At 44.4% G+C, this 20308-nt stretch overlaps 1 protein-coding gene across 1 annotated transcript; it reads right to left on the bottom strand.

The window, feature by feature from the left end:
• Positions 1-2716: 2716 nt before the first annotated feature.
• Positions 2717-7291, bottom strand: FABP7 (fatty acid binding protein 7). The gene is made up of 4 exons (XM_005280184.4): positions 6993-7291; positions 6034-6206; positions 5296-5397; positions 2717-3072 (listed from the first exon to the last, which is right to left on the bottom strand). The coding sequence occupies exons 1-4, from the start codon at positions 7063-7065 to the stop codon at positions 3022-3024; spliced, it is 399 nt and encodes a 132-aa protein (XP_005280241.1). The 5' UTR covers positions 7066-7291; the 3' UTR covers positions 2717-3021.
• Positions 7292-20308: the final 13017 nt, after the last annotated feature.

The raw sequence follows: 20308 nt of genomic DNA, 5'->3' as shown, positions 1-20308 counted from the left end.
ACCTAATAAGATGTGAGAGTTGAGATGTGTATTCGTGACATAAGATAAAGAGTGAGTAAATACAAATGCCTATCTGTTCATACTACAGGAGGGCTGTGATGCCATTTATAGACAGAAAAGTGAAAATTGTTTTCCACAAGGGAGAACATGAAGTTCCAAGGTTAGCTAACCCAGTGATATCGTAATAGCAGAAGATCAGAGAATTATGCTTTCCACTTCTAGGTCCTCTCTGTCTCTGTTCTCTAAATATTCAGTTACTCTCCAACCAGTGGATGTATTTATCTTTCTGTGTATTTTTCAGTGGTTTGCATTTCTATGGTTTGCCTAACTATATTATGAAATATTTACATCCATCCACAGTTGCAAGTCCCTCATGTCTGACTTTTCTCCTTTCCCTTCCCCACTCAGGATAACCCCACAGGCATTTCGCAAATGCCACTTCTCCTAGCCCTAATTTCCTTTGACATTCATAGTATTTGTTTGCCTTTGAGATGGCAAAAGCCTCCATCAGTAAAGTTGTATTGGGTAGCTGTTACATGTAAAACATATGCATACGGGGCATGAAGTGAAGGGGGAGGGGGAGTTGCCTTTGTTTAAATGTGTTTGTAATGCATATAAGGAGAGTAAACAACAGAAGGGATGGAGAGTTCCCTTGTTAAATATTTACCATTCAGGCCTTATGTGTACTCCAGAGCCTTTTCTATCCATCACCTCATTCCTTTCTGCACCAGTAATAAAGACTTTATTCTTTTACTTCGTGACACTATAAATCAGTTGTCATGGATATTAATGCCACTAGTAGAGAATCATGACTTCTTTCCATGGAGATGAAGCAAAAGCATCTGCTCCCAATTCTCTGGGAAAGGGATGGGTGGGAAAGGGGATCATGTGATTTGCATACATAAGAAGACAGCTGTGATGTGAGCCATACTGATGGATGACAGACATAATCTGTATTATTACACTGAAACTGAGGTTTAAATCAACCAATGCAAGCTCTGTAGTGCAGAGAAGAGGCTCTTTATAGCTGCACACATGGACAACAGAGGCTGAAGCAAACCAGAATCCAGTTCCACAAGCCACGAAAACAAGTACTACTTTTTCACTCCTGTTGGCCTAAAAGATCACTTTTTTAGAACTTAGTGCTAGTGCATTATGCTTATGAAAAGAATGCTCAGACTAATGTTCCTAAGGGACATTAACAACTTTAACTGAAGTCCATCGCAGATCCAGGAGCTCTGCACCTCTGTAGGTCAGGCCCCCAGTTTTTAAAGTGATTTATAGCTATCAAACCAAATATATTCATGATGGTTGAGAATTAAGGGGGCTTTCTCCTCTGCACCTAGATTTACAGTGTTAAGTCCCTTCAAAGAGCACTTCCCTGTAAAAGGATATTAGAAAACAAGATCTTGCATTCGTGTCTTTTTTAGGGCCAATTTGTGTCTAGACCCTTATCAATTGAGGTGTTCTTGTGCTCCCTGCACAGAAGGACCAGCCATAGTCGCAGTCGCTGAGACCAAGCACTAGTCCTCCATCAGTGTCCTTATGAAAGAGAGACACTATGGTGGGGAGGAACCAGAACTACTTCCACCACACCAGCTAGCAGATCTAAGGAATACCATGGTCCAGCATCAGGCCTGGGAGCTCAGGTGCAATTCCCCTCCTGAAACGCCTTTCTGGCCATATGCCTTTGCAGCATCCCCAATGTGGCCCACTGGTTAAATATCACAACCGTGTCACTGTTAAAAAAAGGTCTTAATCAACCAAAAGCAGATATGGCCCATGGATGCAATGTCCTAACAGAAGGGGGATTCTCTTTATATCTTTTCGTCCTAGTTACATATATGATGCCATGTAACTCTTTTTGGTTTTATTTGGCTCAGAAAACTGGGGTATAGAGCCAGTTCACACCAATTCTGCTTTTAAGATGTTTTATTAAAACAATTTTGATTTCTGTAAAATGCAATACGGCTCTTAGAAGAGATTACTGCCCCTCCATACAAATTAAGGTCCATAATGCACCATTGTGTGATAAAACGTACAAGAAGGGACTCCAGGAGGAGGTTCACATCATGGTGTTTCCACTCTATGCTCCCCTCAAGGAGCAAAGCTTCCTAACCCTGTGGCATCTGAGGGAAAGGCAAGCTATAACCCTGAGGGTGATCAGGGCCTGCTACATTCCTACTGCCCTCCCACCCCAATCTATGGAGCATTTCTGCCTTTTGGTTCTGATTTATTTCCCTCTGCACTGAAGATCATAGAACTCTCACCCACTTCCTCCATTAGCCACATTAACACACACACACACAAAATAGTAAAGGATTGATTCAAAACCCACTGAAGTCAGTGGAAGTGTTCTCATTGATGTCAGTGAGTTTTGGATCAGGCTGTCAGTAAAGATTATTATTATCAGAGAGGAAGGGGACTGTCAGTGGTTTGAGCCAGGGAGATAGTACCCATGTTTCCTATCACCTCTCTGCCCCCACTGCAGCACTACAAAGATGCTGCTCCTGAGTTTCTCAAGCAAAGAGAAGCCACTAAATTGGAGTGAAGTCACACCTGGTTTCCTGTTTGACCAAAGTGACCCCATATAGCCCAGCCTACTGTAGCATCTTGCCACCACCCCTCCTTGCAGTATTAACCCCATTTAGGAAATGTTTTTATATCACCTCCTCCAAAGCACTGAAACACTAGTCCATTAAATGCAAAACCAGCATGAGTTTAAAAACATTTTAATTTTAAGTTTGAATTGCATTTCATAACATGTCAAATATGTTCCATTTATTGTAAAAAACGAAGACAAGTGTTTCAGAGATTTAATGCAAAGTTCTACCTGTTGCATTTTACTGAACAAGAGTTTGCCAATTGATGGTATAAAGTAAAAATAAAAAACCAACAACCCGCAAGCTCTTCATTAACCTTTCATGCCAGTAATGTTCATGTCACTTAGCTACGTTCAGTTTTGGATGGCAGTTAAATGCATCCAGCAGGAGTAACACCTGGACAGGGGACAGGTAGGTTCTATGCTTTCTCATAGTGGCGAACAGCAACCACATCACCAAAGGTGAGAGTCTGCAAGTTGGAGAAGAAATAGAGAAGTTAAAACACCATACCACGTTTCATAACCATTTTCTACTTATTGCTAAATCTAAAGAGGTTGTTCTAATGCAAGGGTTCTCAAACTGAGGGTTGGGACCCCTCAGTGGGTTGCAAGGTTATTACATGGTGGGGGTCGCAAGCTGTCAACATCCACCCCAAACCCTGCTTTGCCTCCAGCATTTATAATGGTGTTAAATATATAAAAAAGTGTTTTTAAATTATAAAGGGGGGTCGCACTCAGAGGCTTGCTATGTGAAAGGGGTCACCAGTAAAAAAGTTTGAGAGCCACTGTTCTAGTGGATGTAAATCATATAAAAGTAAACAAAACATGATCGTGCACCCTTAATATTGAGTGAAAATATTCAGAGTTGTGGTTCCCACAGCAACCATACCTTTCTTATTGCTGTTTTCAATACAGAGTAACTCATGATACACTAGATCAGAAAGGGGACCAAAATAAAGGATGTCTGGGAACCAAAACAGAATTTCCTAACTTTTGTGCATTTAAACTCTCAGCCATAACATTGAACCTATATTAAAAAAAATTATGAAAACAAAAACAAACAGACAAAAACCATACTGATCCCATATCAGAATGTGCAATACACTATGTGTATATTTCAATGTTCATATGCAATACTTATTATATGTAGGGGGTATATGTAAAGGGAATCAAGTGTTCAAATAAATGTACCATGTCCACTGATTGTATATGTAATCACTGAATATGGCTGGTAATTCTAATGTATGGAACTCCCAATATATTGCCTCTTGGAGGTGCCAATCGTGAAGAGTGAAATTTTCCCAAGTTACTGGGTGGGGGCTCGAGCCGGTTTTGGTTACATTGTTGAAAAGGAACGCCCTAGATATTAAACCCTTCTTGCTGCCCACTCCCACTGGCAGAAGGGATAGCTGTTTGCATATCTGCAATTTTGCATCCCAAATTCCTGTTCAGATTTCTTGTAAGATAGTTTGCTGCACACGGGCCAATACCATCGTTACTTGCTTTATAACAAGCAAACTTAAGAACACATATTTCTCATTGACCAACTACATATTATGTCTGCACTTTTAAGTTTAAACTATCTGGAATTCTCCACACACAAAGAGAGAGAGAGAGTGTATCTGAACAAAAACAAGAGTTAAAGACTGATTCTCCAATGGCCAAGTAACAGAAAGTGAAGTAGCTGAACACACTTCTTTTTCATGCCAAGAACAAACATGAAAAATTTCAGCCCAGAGGCTACATTTCCAAACCCCCTTCCTCCCAGTATTATAAAGGTTTAGAACGTGTGCACTTTTCAGCCGTAGCTTTAGTATCACTGCCACCAGGGCCGTCTGTAGACTTCCCGCCGCCTGGTGAGTGCAGGGCACACCAGACCCCTGCTGCAGTGCCCAGGGACATAGCTCATGGGAAGGGGTGGAGTGGGAGCATGGCTGGGGATGGAGCAGGGGCGGGGGCTATGAGGAAGGGGTGGAGTGAGCATGGGGTGGGAGTGGCGGCAGCTTTCCTGGCCAGATCAGGCTGGCCATTGGAGCAGCACGCAGGTGTGTAGTTTGTGTATGGATAAGGATGGCCCTGACTGCCACAACATTATAATCCTGTTCCCAAAGCATCACTGGAGGTAGGTGGGTTAAAAGCATAAAATATTACTCTTTATGTGAACCTCTTCCCCTGGTCATCATTTTGGAAAATAATCTAAGCAGGAATACTCCATTCATTATGAAATGCAAAAATCCTCAAGATATATTACCCCAGAGAAATATTATTCTAAATAACTAGTTGCACATGGAAGTATAAAACAATTTTATTTTAGTGATCTAAAGTACCACCTGTTTAAAATGGATTGATGCACATTTAATCAAATAGTTCATATTTTTGCAGTTCCAGAAGTGTATTTTGTTTCATTTGGGATTAGTACAATGCTGTATTTTAATCCCCTCCCTTCAAAAGTCTAAAATGTCATTGACTTTCTGAAGACCGTTAACTAGAGCTGGTTGAAAAATGCTGAAAGTTTTCCATTGTCCATAAACAGATTCAGAGCAGCAATATATATATATATATGAACTTTTAAAAATTCTCAACCAGCTTTACAGATAACTAGCTCTAGATTTTAAATAAAAATAGCATGCTCTCGATAGATCTAAACAAATAGTTAATCTGATACATATGAGCTCAGTGATCATTTTACTTACCATTACCATTTTGCCATCCTTAATTTCTCTAACAAAGTTTGTCTCTTTGCCGTCCCATTTCTGTACATGAACTAGTTTGTCTCCATCCAGGGTCACAACTGACTGGGATATCAAAATATACAAAGAGAAGGATTAATTTAAAACAGTAGCAGATACTATTCAGATTTCTAGGGAATGTATTCAATAGCCTCTACTAGATTCTCTTCAGCAAACTTACTCAAACCTGACATAATAAACGAGTTCTAGGCATTTTAAATCCAAACCCATGAACCCTCCTTGTTTAAAATGAAAAGTCCATTTGATTCTTGTTTGTACAAAAAGGATTAAATAAATCCTGCTTTGTGTGTCCCAGTGACATTTAAATGATAATTTCACATTTGCTCTGGTTTAGCAACTTTTTAAAGCCCCCAAAGTTCAGGAAAGATGTACTTCCTCATTTCAGTTGAGAATGATGTCTCCTAAACTGATTTTTGGATTAAAGTGACTGGTACAAAAATATGGATGGGGCATCTAGCAGAATTCCTTCATACTGGAAGGCCAAAACATATGTCATAACATCCAGACATAATTTTGTGTCTCTAGATGGGTAAAATGTGGTCTTGTCTTTCCTTACACTCCCTTTCTGTGCTACAAAACTAAACTAACTGTGGCAAAGAAGTTGAATCATTCTCCCTAGTCCCTCCCCCACCAAAAGATAAGACTTTTCAAATGCTACAGCCTGAGAGGGTGTTCACTTACTTTGCAGTTTCTGTCATCTGGGGTAGTTTCCTCAAACTCTTCTCCAAGCTTGAAGCTGATTTCAGTGTTCTTGAAAGTGCTCTGGGTCCTGATCACTACTTTGTCCCCTTCATTGCTGATTATCACCGTGGGCTTAGTGACGTTCCCCACCTGCCGAGTAGCAAAGCCCACTCCTAACCCGCCAAATGAAAACAAAAATCCATCAGACCCTGATTTCTTTTACACCCTGTTTGCCAAACAATAAGGTGAAACCTCCTATCCTGTTCTGCTCCTTTCACGATCACACTACACTTTACACTTCTCTGCCCAGTCATCCATACCTCATCTATCCACCCTCCTACACTCTAGCTCACTGTATATATTTCTGAGTCCTCAGGTATCCACTTAAGAAACACAATATATTGCAACAATGACCCCTTAGGTCAACAGTGTAGTACATCAGCTTCTTGTCACTGAATTAGTGACAGTTACTTTTTGCTTATTTAGATGGCAATCTTTATCATTCCTGTACAATGAGAGGGACCTGTTTGTTTATTTGCAAGCAACTTTTGTTGATTCAGTTGATCTCATTGTCTTTTCCTAAAATAAAGTTTTAAAACAGGCTCAATGCATTACCACTCTGTTCCCCCGCCTTCCCCGCCCCGCCCCTTACAAACTCACCATGCAAATTATATCTATTTCACGTTAACTTTGATAAAGAATGAAACAATGATGGAAATAACAGAGCCGGCAAAGCCACGGCACTTTCACATTCACATTCTCTGCAGCAACATTCAGCTCAGCTAGACAATGATTCTTTTTTTGGTTCTACTCAGAAATCATTCAGATGCTTTAATCCAGTGCAAAATCCCAAATCCCACGATCACTCTCCAACCTATCTGTGCTGGAAAACATCATCAAAACTTCAGGAACAATTTCAGCATCTCAGTGGGTGATTAGCAATAGCTCCTTTTACCTACCCAGCGCCTTCATGTATTCATCAAAATTCTGGCTGTCAATCAGCTTCCAGGTAGCACAGAATGCCTCAACCATTGTGGCCGCAGGAAGGGTTAGACAGTTGGAATGAAGCTGGCAGGTGGGAGGCTGTGTCTAGTCCTGTTGGGATTTTAAACCTAAGAGAATGTCCTGCACCTCAACTACAGCTCAGCCCGCTTCTTATTGGGACTCGGAGAAGAGGCGGACAAAGAAGAAAGGACCTACATTGCCACCCTCGCCTCCTCCCCCCGCCCTCTCCCTCTTCCTTTGAAGTAAAGGCGAGGAGGGGCTGAAGGGTTTCAGTCCTCTCTGTGATTGGATCAGGCCACTGGGTCAGCAGAGCAAGTCTTGTGCCGCCCACCCTTTACCCTGAAGCCCTCTCCTGTCTAGGAGGGGGACGGGGGAGGGCTCTGCTGCTGCTGGGGGAGCTGAGTTGGGGGGGGGGGGAGAGCGAGAGAGGGCGTCATTCAAGTCCTACTTGAAAACTTGGCAAGAGCAATTTCAGCCTCAAAGAAAAGATGCACAATAAGAAATTCAGCTTCTCTTCCGTTGCACTCTAAACTGGTGACAATTTAAAAAGACACTAAGGAAACCGAAGTCTTATCCTCTTGCAAAGAAAACTCAGTATTTTCTCTTCCACATTCAAATAGCAAGGCATAAAAGGGAAGTGTAACAGGCAGGGATTCAGCAAAGAGGCTCTACAAAAGGGAGGGACCACACTCATGTACCGCCAGAATTATGTGTGCCAAGTCTACCCCAGAAGACATCCCAGTTAAGAGAGGAGACTATTTGAAACGGAAAACCAGATACTGAAAACAAAATAAGATGCTTGACTGAATACCCACAGCAGGACGAAAAAAGGGGTTCTGGCTGCATTTCACTTTATCTTTGTTTGGCAATTTTTGTATTAGGATCAGAGCTTAAATTTTCAAGCCCATTTTTACCCCCCAGTGCATCCCCCACATGAAATTGTGCCAGTGCTATCCCAGTTACATAGCAATCACTCCCCTTCGTTGTCACTGCCTGAAAACATCTCCTCTACTAAACTGACAGCGTTTGGAAACTATTTTTAAAAACTGATCTTAAAATTATTTCAGTTTAGCACTTTTTTGTTTGTTCAAGATACTAGGTGGTGACCTAATCTCCTGCAGGTTTCTCATAAAGCAGCCTGGTTCTGTCGGCCAAGATGATGTCAGCCGGTCAGACAGACCTAAAACTTGGAGGGATTCCAGAGCCCCCTGGACTAACACCTTACAACTTGTTAGGAAAACTCAGGGACTGAAAGAATGAGCTATTCTGTAATTCAAGGAAGTAAAGCTCGGGGACCCTCTGCCTTGTCCAGGGTTAAGAGCTTGTACCTTTATTGAGGTATAAACAGATTGGGAACAAATGGGGAGATAAGTTTGAATTCTCTGTAAATGGATTCTTTGTAAATGATTGGCATTTGTGTTACTTTCAGGCACTTGAAATACCGCATCGTCCTTGGGGCTAGGATCCCTAATTTGGTAAGTCTCTGTCATTCGGTGATCAGGTGTGTCACCCTTAGGGTATGTCTTCACTGCAGAGTTCCAGTATACAGAGTGCAAAGATGGCCTTAAGCCACCTTTGCCTTCCCACCCATTCCATTCCTGCCCCACATGCAGGACTAGAGTAACTGAGAACCAGGCCCTCAGCCTGGGGAGACAGACTTCAATCCCCCATTCACATGTCAGCTCTTGCAACAACATTTCAGGTGTTGAGACAGTGGGGCAGGGGTGCAGTACTGGGCAGCTCAATATGACTATCAGATTCACATGGTCAGGAGGGTTGAGAAAGAGGTCCACTGCCTTGGGTTCTTGCTTAATTACCTTGTTGGGAACTTGATCTATTTGGCCAGTTGCTTAATATTCAGGTTGCTGAATATATTTAGATTGGAACAGTCACTGTCCAAGATTAGGCTTACTCACCTTCTGCAGCATCTGCCTCTAGAGTCTAAACCAGGGGCGGGCAAACTTTTTGGCCTCAGGGTCACATCGGGGCTCCCCAGGCTGTGCCTCCCCAAACAGCCAGGCGTGGCCCATCCCCCGCCCCTTATCCCATCCCCCTCTGCTTCTCGCCCCCTGATGGTCCCCCGGGACCCTGCCCCATCTACCCTTCCCTGTCCACTGACCGCCCCTGGAACTCCTGCCCCTGACTGCCCCTGCCACCCCATCCACCCCTCCCTCCTTCCTGACTGCCCCCCCGGAACCCCTGCCCCCATTCAACCCCCCAGTTCCCCGCCCCCTGATCGCCCCAACCCCTATCCACACCCCCACCCCCTGACAACCACCCCAAACTCCACTACCCTCTATCCAACCCCCCCTGCTCCCTGCCTCCTTACTGTGCTGCCTGGAGCACCAGTGGCTGGGCGCTACAGCCACACTGCCCAGAGCACCAGGACAGGCAGCCGTGCTGCCCGCTGGAGCCAGCCACACCACCACGCAGAACAGAGCACTGGGTCAGGCCGCGGCTCTGCAGCTGCGCTGCCTGGCAAGAGCTCGCAGCCCTGCTGCCCAGAGCATTGCACCGGCAGCGCAGTGAGCTGAGGCTGCGGGGGAGGAGGGACAGCCTCCCGGGACAGGAGCTCAGGGGCCAGGCAGGACGGGCCCATGGCCAGATGTGGCCCATGGGCCGTAGTTTGCCCACCTCTGGTCTAAACCAAAGATTGCAGAGAAATTCTAGCTGGAGCTGACTTGAAGGCAATGACCTACAGTAACTCCTCGCTTAACATTGTAGTTATGTTCCTGAAAAATACAACTTTAAGTGAAACGATGTTAAGCAAATCCAATTTCCCCAAAAGAATTAATGTAAATGGGGGGGTTAGGTTCCAGGGGAAATTTTTTCACCAGACAAAAAACTATATATTATATAGATATATACACAGTATACGTTTTAAACAAACAATTTAATACTGTTCACAGCTATGATGATTGTGAAGCTTGGTTGAGGTGGTGAAGTTAGAGGGTGGAAGCGGGGGGGATATTTCCCAGGGAATGCCTTGCTGCTAAATGATGAACTAGCACTTGACTGAGCCCTCAAGGGTTAACACACTGTTGTTAATGTAGCCTCTCAGACAAGACAGCACGAACACGAAGGAGGGGAGACAGCATAGCAGACAGAGACAGACACACACCTTGTGTGTGGGAGAGAGAGAGAGATGCACACTGCCCCTTTAAGTAAGCTGACCCACTGTTAAGTGTATTGTCTTTTTAAGTGGATCAGGAAGTTGAGACAGCAGCTGCTGCCCCAGGCTCTCTCTGTCTCTCTCTGTCCGTGTCCCCTCCCTGCTCTATATGGAGAAGGGGTAAGCGGGGTGCAGGAGCAGGGGGGAGAGGGACACCCTGACATTAGCCTCCACACTTCCCTCCCTGCACAGCAAGCAGGAGTCTCTGAGAGCAGCTCCAAGGCAGAGGGCAGGAGCAGCACATGACAGTGGGGGGAGGGACAGCTAAACTGCCCAGCAATTGATAGCCTGCTGGGCAGCTGCTGCACAGGGAACTTAGGAGAGCGGGGAGCTGAGAGGGGGGCTGCTGGTCCACTCTGGTTACAAGCCCCCACCAGCTAGCTCCAACGGGCTGCTCTTCCTGCAAGCAGTGGACAAAGCAGGTGGCTGCCAAACGACGATAGAAGGGAGCATTGCACAACTTTAAACGAGCATGTTCTCCAATTGATCAGCAACATAACAACAAAAAAATGTTAACTGAGACGACTTTAAATGAGGAGTTACTGTACCTGGTTACCTTCCCTGCCTTCTCAGCAGGACAATAGCCCCAATAAAACAGAATCATTTCACTAGTTGGGGTCAGACCATCCTTTGTAGGTGGTATTTTTTTAATTATTTGGGTATCTTTACATGTTGTAAGACACTTTGATAGGACAGTGATGGCTGCATTATCTAAACGCATCCATTATACAAAAAATTTACTCCATTTTTCCTGTTTAAATTCTGCTGTTAATGTGTTGTTTAAAGCATAGCAAAGCCTGCCTAAAATGAGACATCCTGGGACAAAGAAATATGCTTTCAATTCAGATTAAAATTTGATGCATTCAGGAGAATGACACATATTTTCTATTCCCTTTTGTCTTGGGCATGCTGCCAGACTCTCACTCTGCAGCATTTCTAGCACACATTTTATGACTGGAATTTTTTCAAACTCTTACTTGAAAAGAGGAAAATGTATTTTTAGATTATTATTAATGTAACCCATAAAGAGCCCAGTTCAGATCAGCGCCTCATTGGTACCTCAGTCACCAGAGATGCAGAAACAAGGGATGGATTAAGACAGGAGCTGTGGATTCATGGAGTTGTGCTTTGGGCTGTGAGGATGTCTGTGTATCCACAAAGCATCCTGCAACTTGTGCTATATGCGCACAGGAGTCTGCCTATGTCAAGGTTCCTTCCCCACTCTGAACTCTAGGGTACAGATGTGGGGACCTGCATGAGAACCTCTAAGCTTAACTACCAGCTTAGATCTGGTTTTGCTGCCACCACCCAAATTATTTATGAGTTATTTGGGAAACTCTGTCTACCTCCCACCCAGAGTATCTCCCTCCCAAGTACTATAACCCTTCCCTGGGTAGCCTTGAGAGACTTCTCCACCAATTTCCAGGTGAACATTGATTCAAACCCTTGGATCTTAAAACAAGGACAAATCAAGCAGGTTCTTAAAAAGAAGGCTTTTAATTAAAGAAAGAAAGGTAAAAATAACCTCTGTAAAATCAGGATGGAAAATAACTTTACAGGGTAATCAGTTTCAAAGAGCCCAGAGGAACCACCTCTAGCCTTAGGTTCAAAGTTACAGCAAACAGAGGTAAACCCTCTAGCAAAAGGAACATTTACAAGTTGAGAAAACAAAGATAAAACTAATACGCCTTGCCTGGCTGTTACTTACAAGTTTGAAATATGAGAGACTTGTTCAGAAAGATTTGGAGAGCCTGGATTGATGTCTGGTCCTTCTTAGTCCCAAGAGCGAACAACCCCCAAAACAAAGAGCACAAACAAAAGCCTCCCCCACACCAAGATTTGAAAGTATCTTGTCCCCTTATTGGTCCTTAGGTCAGGTGTCAGTCAGGTTACCTGAGCTTCTTAACCCTTTACAGGTAAAAGGATTTTGGTGTCTCTGGCCAGGAGGGATTTTATAGTATTGTACACAGGAGGGTTGTTACCCTTCCCTTTATAGTTATGACAGCCTGCATGGAACATTTTCAAAACAGACTTAGGCTCAGATCCTCAAAGGTCCTTAGGTACCTAATTCCCATGGAGAGTGAATAGAATTTCGGAACCTATGTAACTTAGGCACATCTGAAAATTTTAATTTTAGTCCTTTTGAAAATGACCCAGCCATAATTGAATTGCTTACTCCTCTGATCCGTATGTTGAAACACATAATGGGTTTTCTTTTGAATTAAGGTGTGTGAAAACATTCTGCATGGCTGAATACATGATATAGTTCATATCTTTTATTGTCTCCTTGTTCAATGGCTCAGCCCATTTTCAATACTTTCAAACCTGGTTTGAATCTCTGTTGTGAATCTCAGTATAGTTTTATTGTGAGTAAAGAATGCACATAAACTGATTTTAACAGCAAGTTTGGAGCATACACCCATACAATAGGAGGACAGAATTGTGTTACCTGAGTGCTGAATCTTATTCGATCTCATGTTCTGCTTTTCACTTTGGTTGCAGACAGAGAATCTTGTGAAAATCCAGGCAGTAAAAGTGTCCTCGACTGAAATTATCTCAAGTACCTTCCAGTTGCCTAAGCGATTGGCTGATTCCATTAATAAAGATAAATTATTTCATTGCTGCTGATGAGTCATAGAAAATAACACGGTCTAGCTTACTGATGTGCTGCTCTTTTGAAATCCAAATTTAAACACAGACAAAAATGACTTATGGACAAGGCAATATGTGCTGTGCAATTATACAGCTGCACAAGTGATCATATAATGCTCCCGTTTATAAAACTGCTGCATAAATCCATTTTTGTGCTGCATAAATGCCAGCCAAGGGGTGTGGTAGAAAGAGGACCAGACAGAGGCCAAAGATGCTGAAGAAAATGCAGATGGAATGGGAGTAAGGCGGGCGGGGAGGTACTTGCTTTGCAGAACCCTGACAGAGCAGAGTCATAGCTAAGGAATTTTGCAGGAGAGGAGAGGAGCTATCTCTTACCCACCATAGGCGTTCCCCTGTAGTGATGCCAAGGGAGATTAGCAGGAGCGCCGCCATCTTTTTTGCCGCCCTAGGTGGCGGAAGGTCCCGCCTCCGAAATACCGACGAAGACCATGGTGGCCGAAGATCCGGCTGCTGCGGTCGCCGTCCCCCAAATGTTAGCACCCAAGGCGACCGCCTAGGTCGCCTAATGGATTGCACTGGCCCTGGGGATTAGCTAGGAGTAGGACAGGCTGATCCTTATCTTTTGCACTATAATTCTGGGTCTTGCTAACTCTTGCTGAACCAAATTGGTTAATGATGATGGTATGACCTCTAAGCATCCTGTGAGGTTACAAGTTAAATGGCACTAGGAATTCCTTGAAAAGGAAAGAAATGGCATATATGAACTTCCAGACATTTGTTTTGCTCAGTCAAACTAATGGGACAGTAAGGGTTGACCATGCCTCTTCCAGATATTTTAAAGAGGGAAGCATAATGGGATGTTTAACATCTTGAGGATCTTAGAGTCCTGGAGGTCCTCATTTCATCCAACAATTAAGCAGCATCGCCTTCCTGGCTCTCTACACCACCTTCCTGAGATCCAGATATTTTACCATCATAGCACTGGGCCTTCTTTTTGCCTCATCCTGAAAGCTGTTCTGACAAGACCAAATGAGGCAAGAGAACCAGATGATACCATCACCACCACCACCATTAGGTTGGCTGAATCCTAAGAAGCTTGTAGGATGTAGTATTTTAATTTCCTGTCAGGCCCTTCCACTATGTGTCACCTTCATCGTCTTCCTGTTCTGTGAAAGAAAGAGGAACTTTCCCAGAATTAATGATCATTTAACTTTTGAATTCCAAGTATTTTAATGTTTTGTTTTGCTCTTCTTTTCCTGTGTTTAAATTGAAAGCAGTAATATTTTTTTAATCTAACAAATGGAGAAAAGGGAAAATGGATAACAATGGATATAAATTGGAAGCTAGGAATTATAGAAAATTGATAAGGGAGCAGAAGGACACTAGGAGAAATATGTGGCCAGCAGAGTTAAGGACAATAAGAAGGCATTCTTTTAAGTATATCAGGAACAAAAAGAACATAACAATGGTATTGGGCCACTACTAGATGGAAATGTTAGAATTGTCAATAATGCAGAAAAAGCAAAAGTGTTCAATAAGTATATCTGTTCTGTATTTTGAAATAAAGCCAAATGATTATTAAATATTTTCCATGCCAACAGTAACTAAGTAAGATGTTAATCAGCAGCTACTAAAGTTAGACATTTTTAAATCAGTAGGTCCAGATAATTTGCATCCAGGAGTTTTTTAAAAGCGGGCTACAGAGCTCACTGGACCATGAATGTTGATTTTTTTAAAGAAGTCTTGGAACACTGATAAAGTTCCAGAGGACTGGCAAAAAACCCATGTTGTGCCAATATTTAAAATGGTAAATGGGATGACACAGATAATTATACTCCTGTAAGCATGACAACAATCCCAGGCAACGTAATGGAATAGATGATACAGGACTTCCTTAATAGATAATTAAAAGAAAGTGATATAATTAATGCCAATCAACATAGACTTATGGAAAATAAACCCTATCAAAATAACTCGGTATCTTTTTTTGATGAGATTACAAGTTTGGTTGGTAATAGTGTTGATAGGATATATCTACGCTCCTGTCAGACATTTGACTTGGGACCACACAACATTTTAGTCAAGAAACTAGAACAATATAAAAATCAACATGGCACACATTAACTTGATTAAAAAGTGGTTAATGGATAAGGCTCAAAATGTAATTGTAAATGGAGAATCATCAAACTGATGTGTTTCTAGTTGGATCACACCTGGATTGGTTGGTTCTTGGCCCTACTCTATTTAGCATTTTTATCAATAGCCTGGAAGAAAACAAAGTCATCACTGATAAAGTTTTCAGATGGCAAAGATTGGGAGTGGTAAATAATGAAGAGAACAGGTCACTGATACAGAGTGACCTGGATCACTTGGAAAGCTGGGCACAAGCTAATTATATAAATTGCAGTGGAGCCAAATGTAAAGTCTTATGTCTAGGAAGAATGGATGTAGGCCAGTGAGCCTACCTTACCGGAGGGGGTACTCTGATGTGGGAAGAAGTGACTTAAAACTTGGGGGTCAGAGTGAATAATCAGCTGAACATGAGCTCCCAGTGCAATACCTTGGCCAAAAGACTAATGTGATCCTCAGACACAGGAACGGAATCTCAAGTAAGGCCTGGTCTACACTATGACTTTAATTCGGATTTAGCAGCGTTAAATCGAATTAACCCTGCACCCATCCACACAACAAAGCCATTTATTTTGAAATAAAGGGCTCTTAAAATTGATTTCTGGACTCCACCCCGACGAGCGGAGTAGCGCCAAAATCGATATTGTCATTTCGAATTAGGGTTAGTGTGGCCGCAATTCGATGGTATTGGCCTCTGGGAGCTATCCCACAATGCACCATTGTGACCGCTCTGGACAGCAATCTGAACTCGGATGCACTGGCCAGGTAGACAGGAAAAGCCCCGCGAACATTTGAATTTTATTTCCTGTTTGCCCAGCGTGGAGAGCACAGGTGACCACAGATAGCTCATCAGCACAGGTAACCATGCAGGCCGATAATCGAAAAAGAGCACCAGCATGGACCGTACGGGAGGTACTGGGTCTGATTGCTATATGGGGAGAGGATTCTGTGCTAGCAGAACTTCGTTCGAAAAGACGAAATGCCAAAACTTTTGAAAAAATCTCCAAGGGCATGATGGAGAGAGGCCACAATAGGGACTCAGATCGGTGCTGCGTGAAAGTCAAGGAGCTCAGACAAGCCTATCAAAAAACAAAGGAGGCAAACGGTTGACCCGGGTCAGAGCCGCGGACATGCCGCTTCTACGCCAAGCTGCATGCAGTTCTAGGGGGGGGCGCCACCACTACCCCACCTCTGACCGTGGATTCCGAGGCGGGGGTAATCTCATCAGCTACACCTGAGGATTCTGCGGACGGGGAAGAGGAGGAGGAGGAGGAGGAGGACGAGCTTGCAGAGAGCACCCAGCACTCCGTTCTCCCCAACAGCCAGGATCTTTTTCTCAGCCTGACTGAAGTACCCTCCCAACCCTCCCAAGCCAGTATCCAAGACCATGACTCCATGGAAGGGACCTCAGGTGAGTTTACCTTTTAAAATATAAAACTTGTTTTAAAAGCAAGCGTTTTTTAATGATTACTTTGCCCTGAGGACTTGGGATGCATTCACGGCCAGTACAGCTACCGGAAAAGTCTATTAACGTGTCTGGGGATGGAGCGGAAATCCTCCAGGGACATCTCCATGAAGCTCTCCTGGAGGTACTCCGAAAGCCTTGCCACAAGGTTTCTGGGCAGTGCAGCCTTATTCCGTCCTCCATGGTAGGACACTTGACTGCGCCATGTTTGCAGCAAGTAATCTGGTATCATTGCATGACAAAGCCTGGCAGCGTATGGTCCCGGTGTTTGCTGGCATTCAAGCAACATCCGTTCTTTATCTTGCTGTGTAATCCTCAGGAGAGTGATATCGCTCATGGTAACCTGGTTGAAATATGGGAATTTAATTAAGGGGACAGAGGTGGCCGTTCCTACTGGGCTGTTTGCCTGTGGCTGAAAAGAAATCCTTCCCTGCAGTTAGCCAACCGCAGGGGGGGGAGGGAATTGGCCCTGAGCTTTTCGCGTTTGGCTAGCAGGGATCTTCCCTAATACCAGCCACGCGGTGTGGGGAGGGGTAAAGCGATCATCCCAGAGAATTCATGGTGGGGTGGGGGTTGTCAGTTTGGTTCCTGCAGGGATCTTCCCTGATACCAGCCACGCGGTGGGGAGAGGGATAAAGGATCATCCAGAGAATGGGGGTGGCGGTTAGTTTGTCTTCTGCAGAGGGCGCAGAAGCCAAAAGACAATGGCTTACCATGGCCGCATGCAAGCCGAATTCTGTTGCCCGGACCTGCGTTTGTGATCTCTAGCAGCAAAGCCACAGGCACTCAATTTTAAGAGGCAAAATGTGACCTTGCACAGAAATCACATGTGCTATGTAATGTGAATAGTGTTGGTCACCATGAAAGAGTATAAGCATTGTTCTGCAAAATGTATCTTTTAAAAAAATTCTCTCCTTTTTTCCCTCCCTCCAGCAGCTGTAAATGTTTCAAGCCTCCCTCCTCCGTCCCGAAGGTTATCTCAGATAAGGCGTCGGAAAAAGAAGACGCGAGACGAGATGTTCGCAGAAATCATGGAATCCACCCGCAGTGAAAGAGCTCATCTGAATGAGTGGAAGGACACGGTTTCAAAGTATAGGAAAGAAGCCAGTGAACGTGAGGACAGGAGGGACCAACGTGAGGACATGAGGGACCAACGTGAGGAGAAGAGAGACGCTCGAGATGAGAGGTGGCGGCAGGAAGATCAGAGGAGGCAGGATGCAACGCTGGGGCTGCTGCGTGAGCAAACAGACATGCTCCGGCGTCTGGTGGAGCTTCAGGAACAGCAGCAGGATAACAGAGTGGCGCTACAGCCCCTGTATAATCCCCCTCCCCCCTCCCCATGTTCCATAGCCTCCTCACCCAGACGTGTAAGAACGCGGGGGGGGGGGGAAGGCTCCGTACACCCTCCCATTCCACCCCAGTGGACAGCCCAAGCAAAAGGCTGTCATTTTTTTAACCTTGTTTTAGTGGCCTTTTCCTTCCCGCCGATCCTCCTCCCAAACCCCACCCGGGTTCTCTCCCTCTTTTTATAATCAATTAATAAAGAATAAATGATTTTTAAACGATAGTGACTTTATTTCCTTTGAAAGCAAGCTGGGGGAAGGGGAAGGGTGGATTCCTTACAGAGAATGAGTCAATAAAGGGGTGGGTTTTCATGAAGGAGAAACAAACAGAAATTTCATGCTGTAGCCTGGCCAGTCATGAAACTGGTTTTCAAAGCTTCTCTGATGCGCAGCGCTTCCTGGTGTGCTCTTCTAATCGCCCTGGTGTCTGGCTGCGCGTAATCAGCAGCCAGGCAATTTGCCTCAGCCTCCCACCCCGCCATAAAGGTCTCCCCTTTACTTTCACAGAGATCGTGGAGCACACAGCAAGCAGCAATAACAATGGGGATATTGGTTTGGCTGAGGTCTGAGCGAGTCAGTAACGATCACCAGCGACCGGTTATTTTCTGGTCCGGGAAGTAAGTCCCTTGCTGCAGCTGTTTAAACAGATTAGTGTTCCTGAAGACGCGAGCGTCATGAATCCTTCCCGGCCAGCCCACGCTGATGTTGGTGAAACGTCCCTTGTGATCCACAAGTGATTGCAGCACCACTGAAAAGTACCCCTTGCAGTTTATGTACTGGGTACCCTGGTGCTCCGGTGCCAAGATAGGGATATGGGTTCCATCTATCGCCCCACCACAGTTAGGGAATCCCATTGCAGCAAAGCCATCCACTATGACCTGCACATTCCAAGCCTTTCGTAGCAGCAGCTCAGTGATTGCTTTGGCTACTTGCATCACAGTGGCCCTCACAGTAGATTTGCCCACTCCAAATTGATTCCCGACCGACCGTTAGCTGTCTGGCATTGCAAGCTTCCACAGGGCTATCGCCACTCGCTTCTCAACTGTGAGGGCTGCTCTCATCTTGGTATTCTGGCGCTTCAGGGCAGGGGAAAGCAAGTCACAAATTTCCATAAAAGTGCCCTTACGCATGCGAAAGTTTCGCAGCCACTGGGAATCCTCCCACACCTGCAACACTACGCGGTCCCACCAGTCTGTGCTTGTTTCCCGGGCTCAGAATCGGCATTCCACGGATAGAACCTGCCCCATTAACAACATGATCTCCAAAGTACCGGGGCCCGCAGTTTGAGAGAATTCTGTGTCCATGTCCATGTCCTCATCACTCTTGTCGCTGTGCTGCCGTCGCCGCCTTCTCCTCTCCTCGTTTTTCTGGTCCTGGCTCAGCATAAACTGCACGAGAACTTGTGAGGTGTTTACAATGTTCATGACTGCTGTCTTGAGCTGAGCGGGCTCCATGCTTGCCGTGGTATGGAGTCTGCAGTGTTCACCCAGGAAAAAAGGTGCGAAATGGTTGTCTGCCATAGCTTTCATGGAGGGAGCGGTGAGGCTGTACCCAGAACCACCTGCGACAATGTTTTTTGCCCCATCAGGCACTGGGATCTCAACCCAGAATTCCAATGGGCGGGGGAGACTGCGGGAACTATGGGATAGCTATGGGACAACTACCCACAGTGGAACGCTCTGGAAATCGACGCTAGCCCTGGTACATGGACGCACACCGCCGAATTAATGTGCTTAGTGTGGCCGCATACATTTGACTTTATACAATCTGTTTCCAAAATTCGAATTATGTAAATTCGGATTAATCCCGTAGTGTAGACATACCCCAAGAATAGGGAGGGAGGGTGTATTGCCTCTGTATTTGGCACTGGTGCTACCACTGTTGGAGTTACTGTGTCAACTTCTGGCACCTACACTTCATGAAATATTTTGAAAAATTGGAGAGGGTTCAGAGAAAAGCCACAAGAATAATTAAAGGATTGGAAAAACTGCCTTATAGTGAGAGACTCAAGGAGCTCATTCTATTTAGCTTATCAAAGAGAATATTAAGGGATAACTTGATCACAGTCTATAAGCATCAACATGGGGAACAAAAATTTAACAACAGAGGATTCGTCAATCTATCAGAAAAAGGAGTAACGTGATCCAATGGGTAGAAGTTGAAGCTAGACAAATTCAGATTAGAAATAAGGTGCACATTTTTAACAAGGAAGGTAATTAATCCTTGGAACAATTTAACCACTGGAAATTTTGAATCAATCTAGTTCAACCAGAGCCATTGGACTTGAAGCAGGAATTAATTCAGGGAAGTTCTATGGCCTGTGTTATATAGGAGGTCAGACTAGATGATCACAATGCTGCCTTCTGGCCTTGGAATCTCTATATAAATGTTTAAATGGGTTTCCTAGTGATGTGCTTGCTATGGTAAAAGCAGGCTAAAGTCTCCCGACACCAAGTGAGATGTTTAATGAATGTTGTATTAGTAAAATGAGGCTTCTAGTAACATCTTCACACCTTGGAGCCAATTACCCCTTCATCAGTACAGCAT

The sequence above is a fragment of the Chrysemys picta genome, chromosome 3 (assembly GCF_011386835.1).
Source record: "Chrysemys picta bellii isolate R12L10 chromosome 3, ASM1138683v2, whole genome shotgun sequence".
Classification (NCBI taxonomy): domain Eukaryota; kingdom Metazoa; phylum Chordata; order Testudines; family Emydidae; genus Chrysemys; species Chrysemys picta.
The sequence above is the reverse complement of the archived record's forward strand: the minus strand, read 5'-3'. Positions and strand labels throughout refer to the sequence as shown.

Bases quoted from the DNA above. Each gene is read 5' to 3' on its own strand.
- FABP7 (XM_005280184.4), bottom strand. From the start codon at position 7,065: ATGGTTGAGGCATTCTGTGCTACCTGGAAGCTGATTGACAGCCAGAAT. The intron at 6,207-6,992 runs GTAGGTAAAAGG...TTGGCGGGTTAG, and splicing joins TGAATACATGAAGGCGCTGG to GAGTGGGCTTTGCTACTCGG. The intron at 5,398-6,033 runs GTAAGTGAACAC...TTGATATCCCAG, and splicing joins CAGATGACAGAAACTGCAAA to TCAGTTGTGACCCTGGATGG.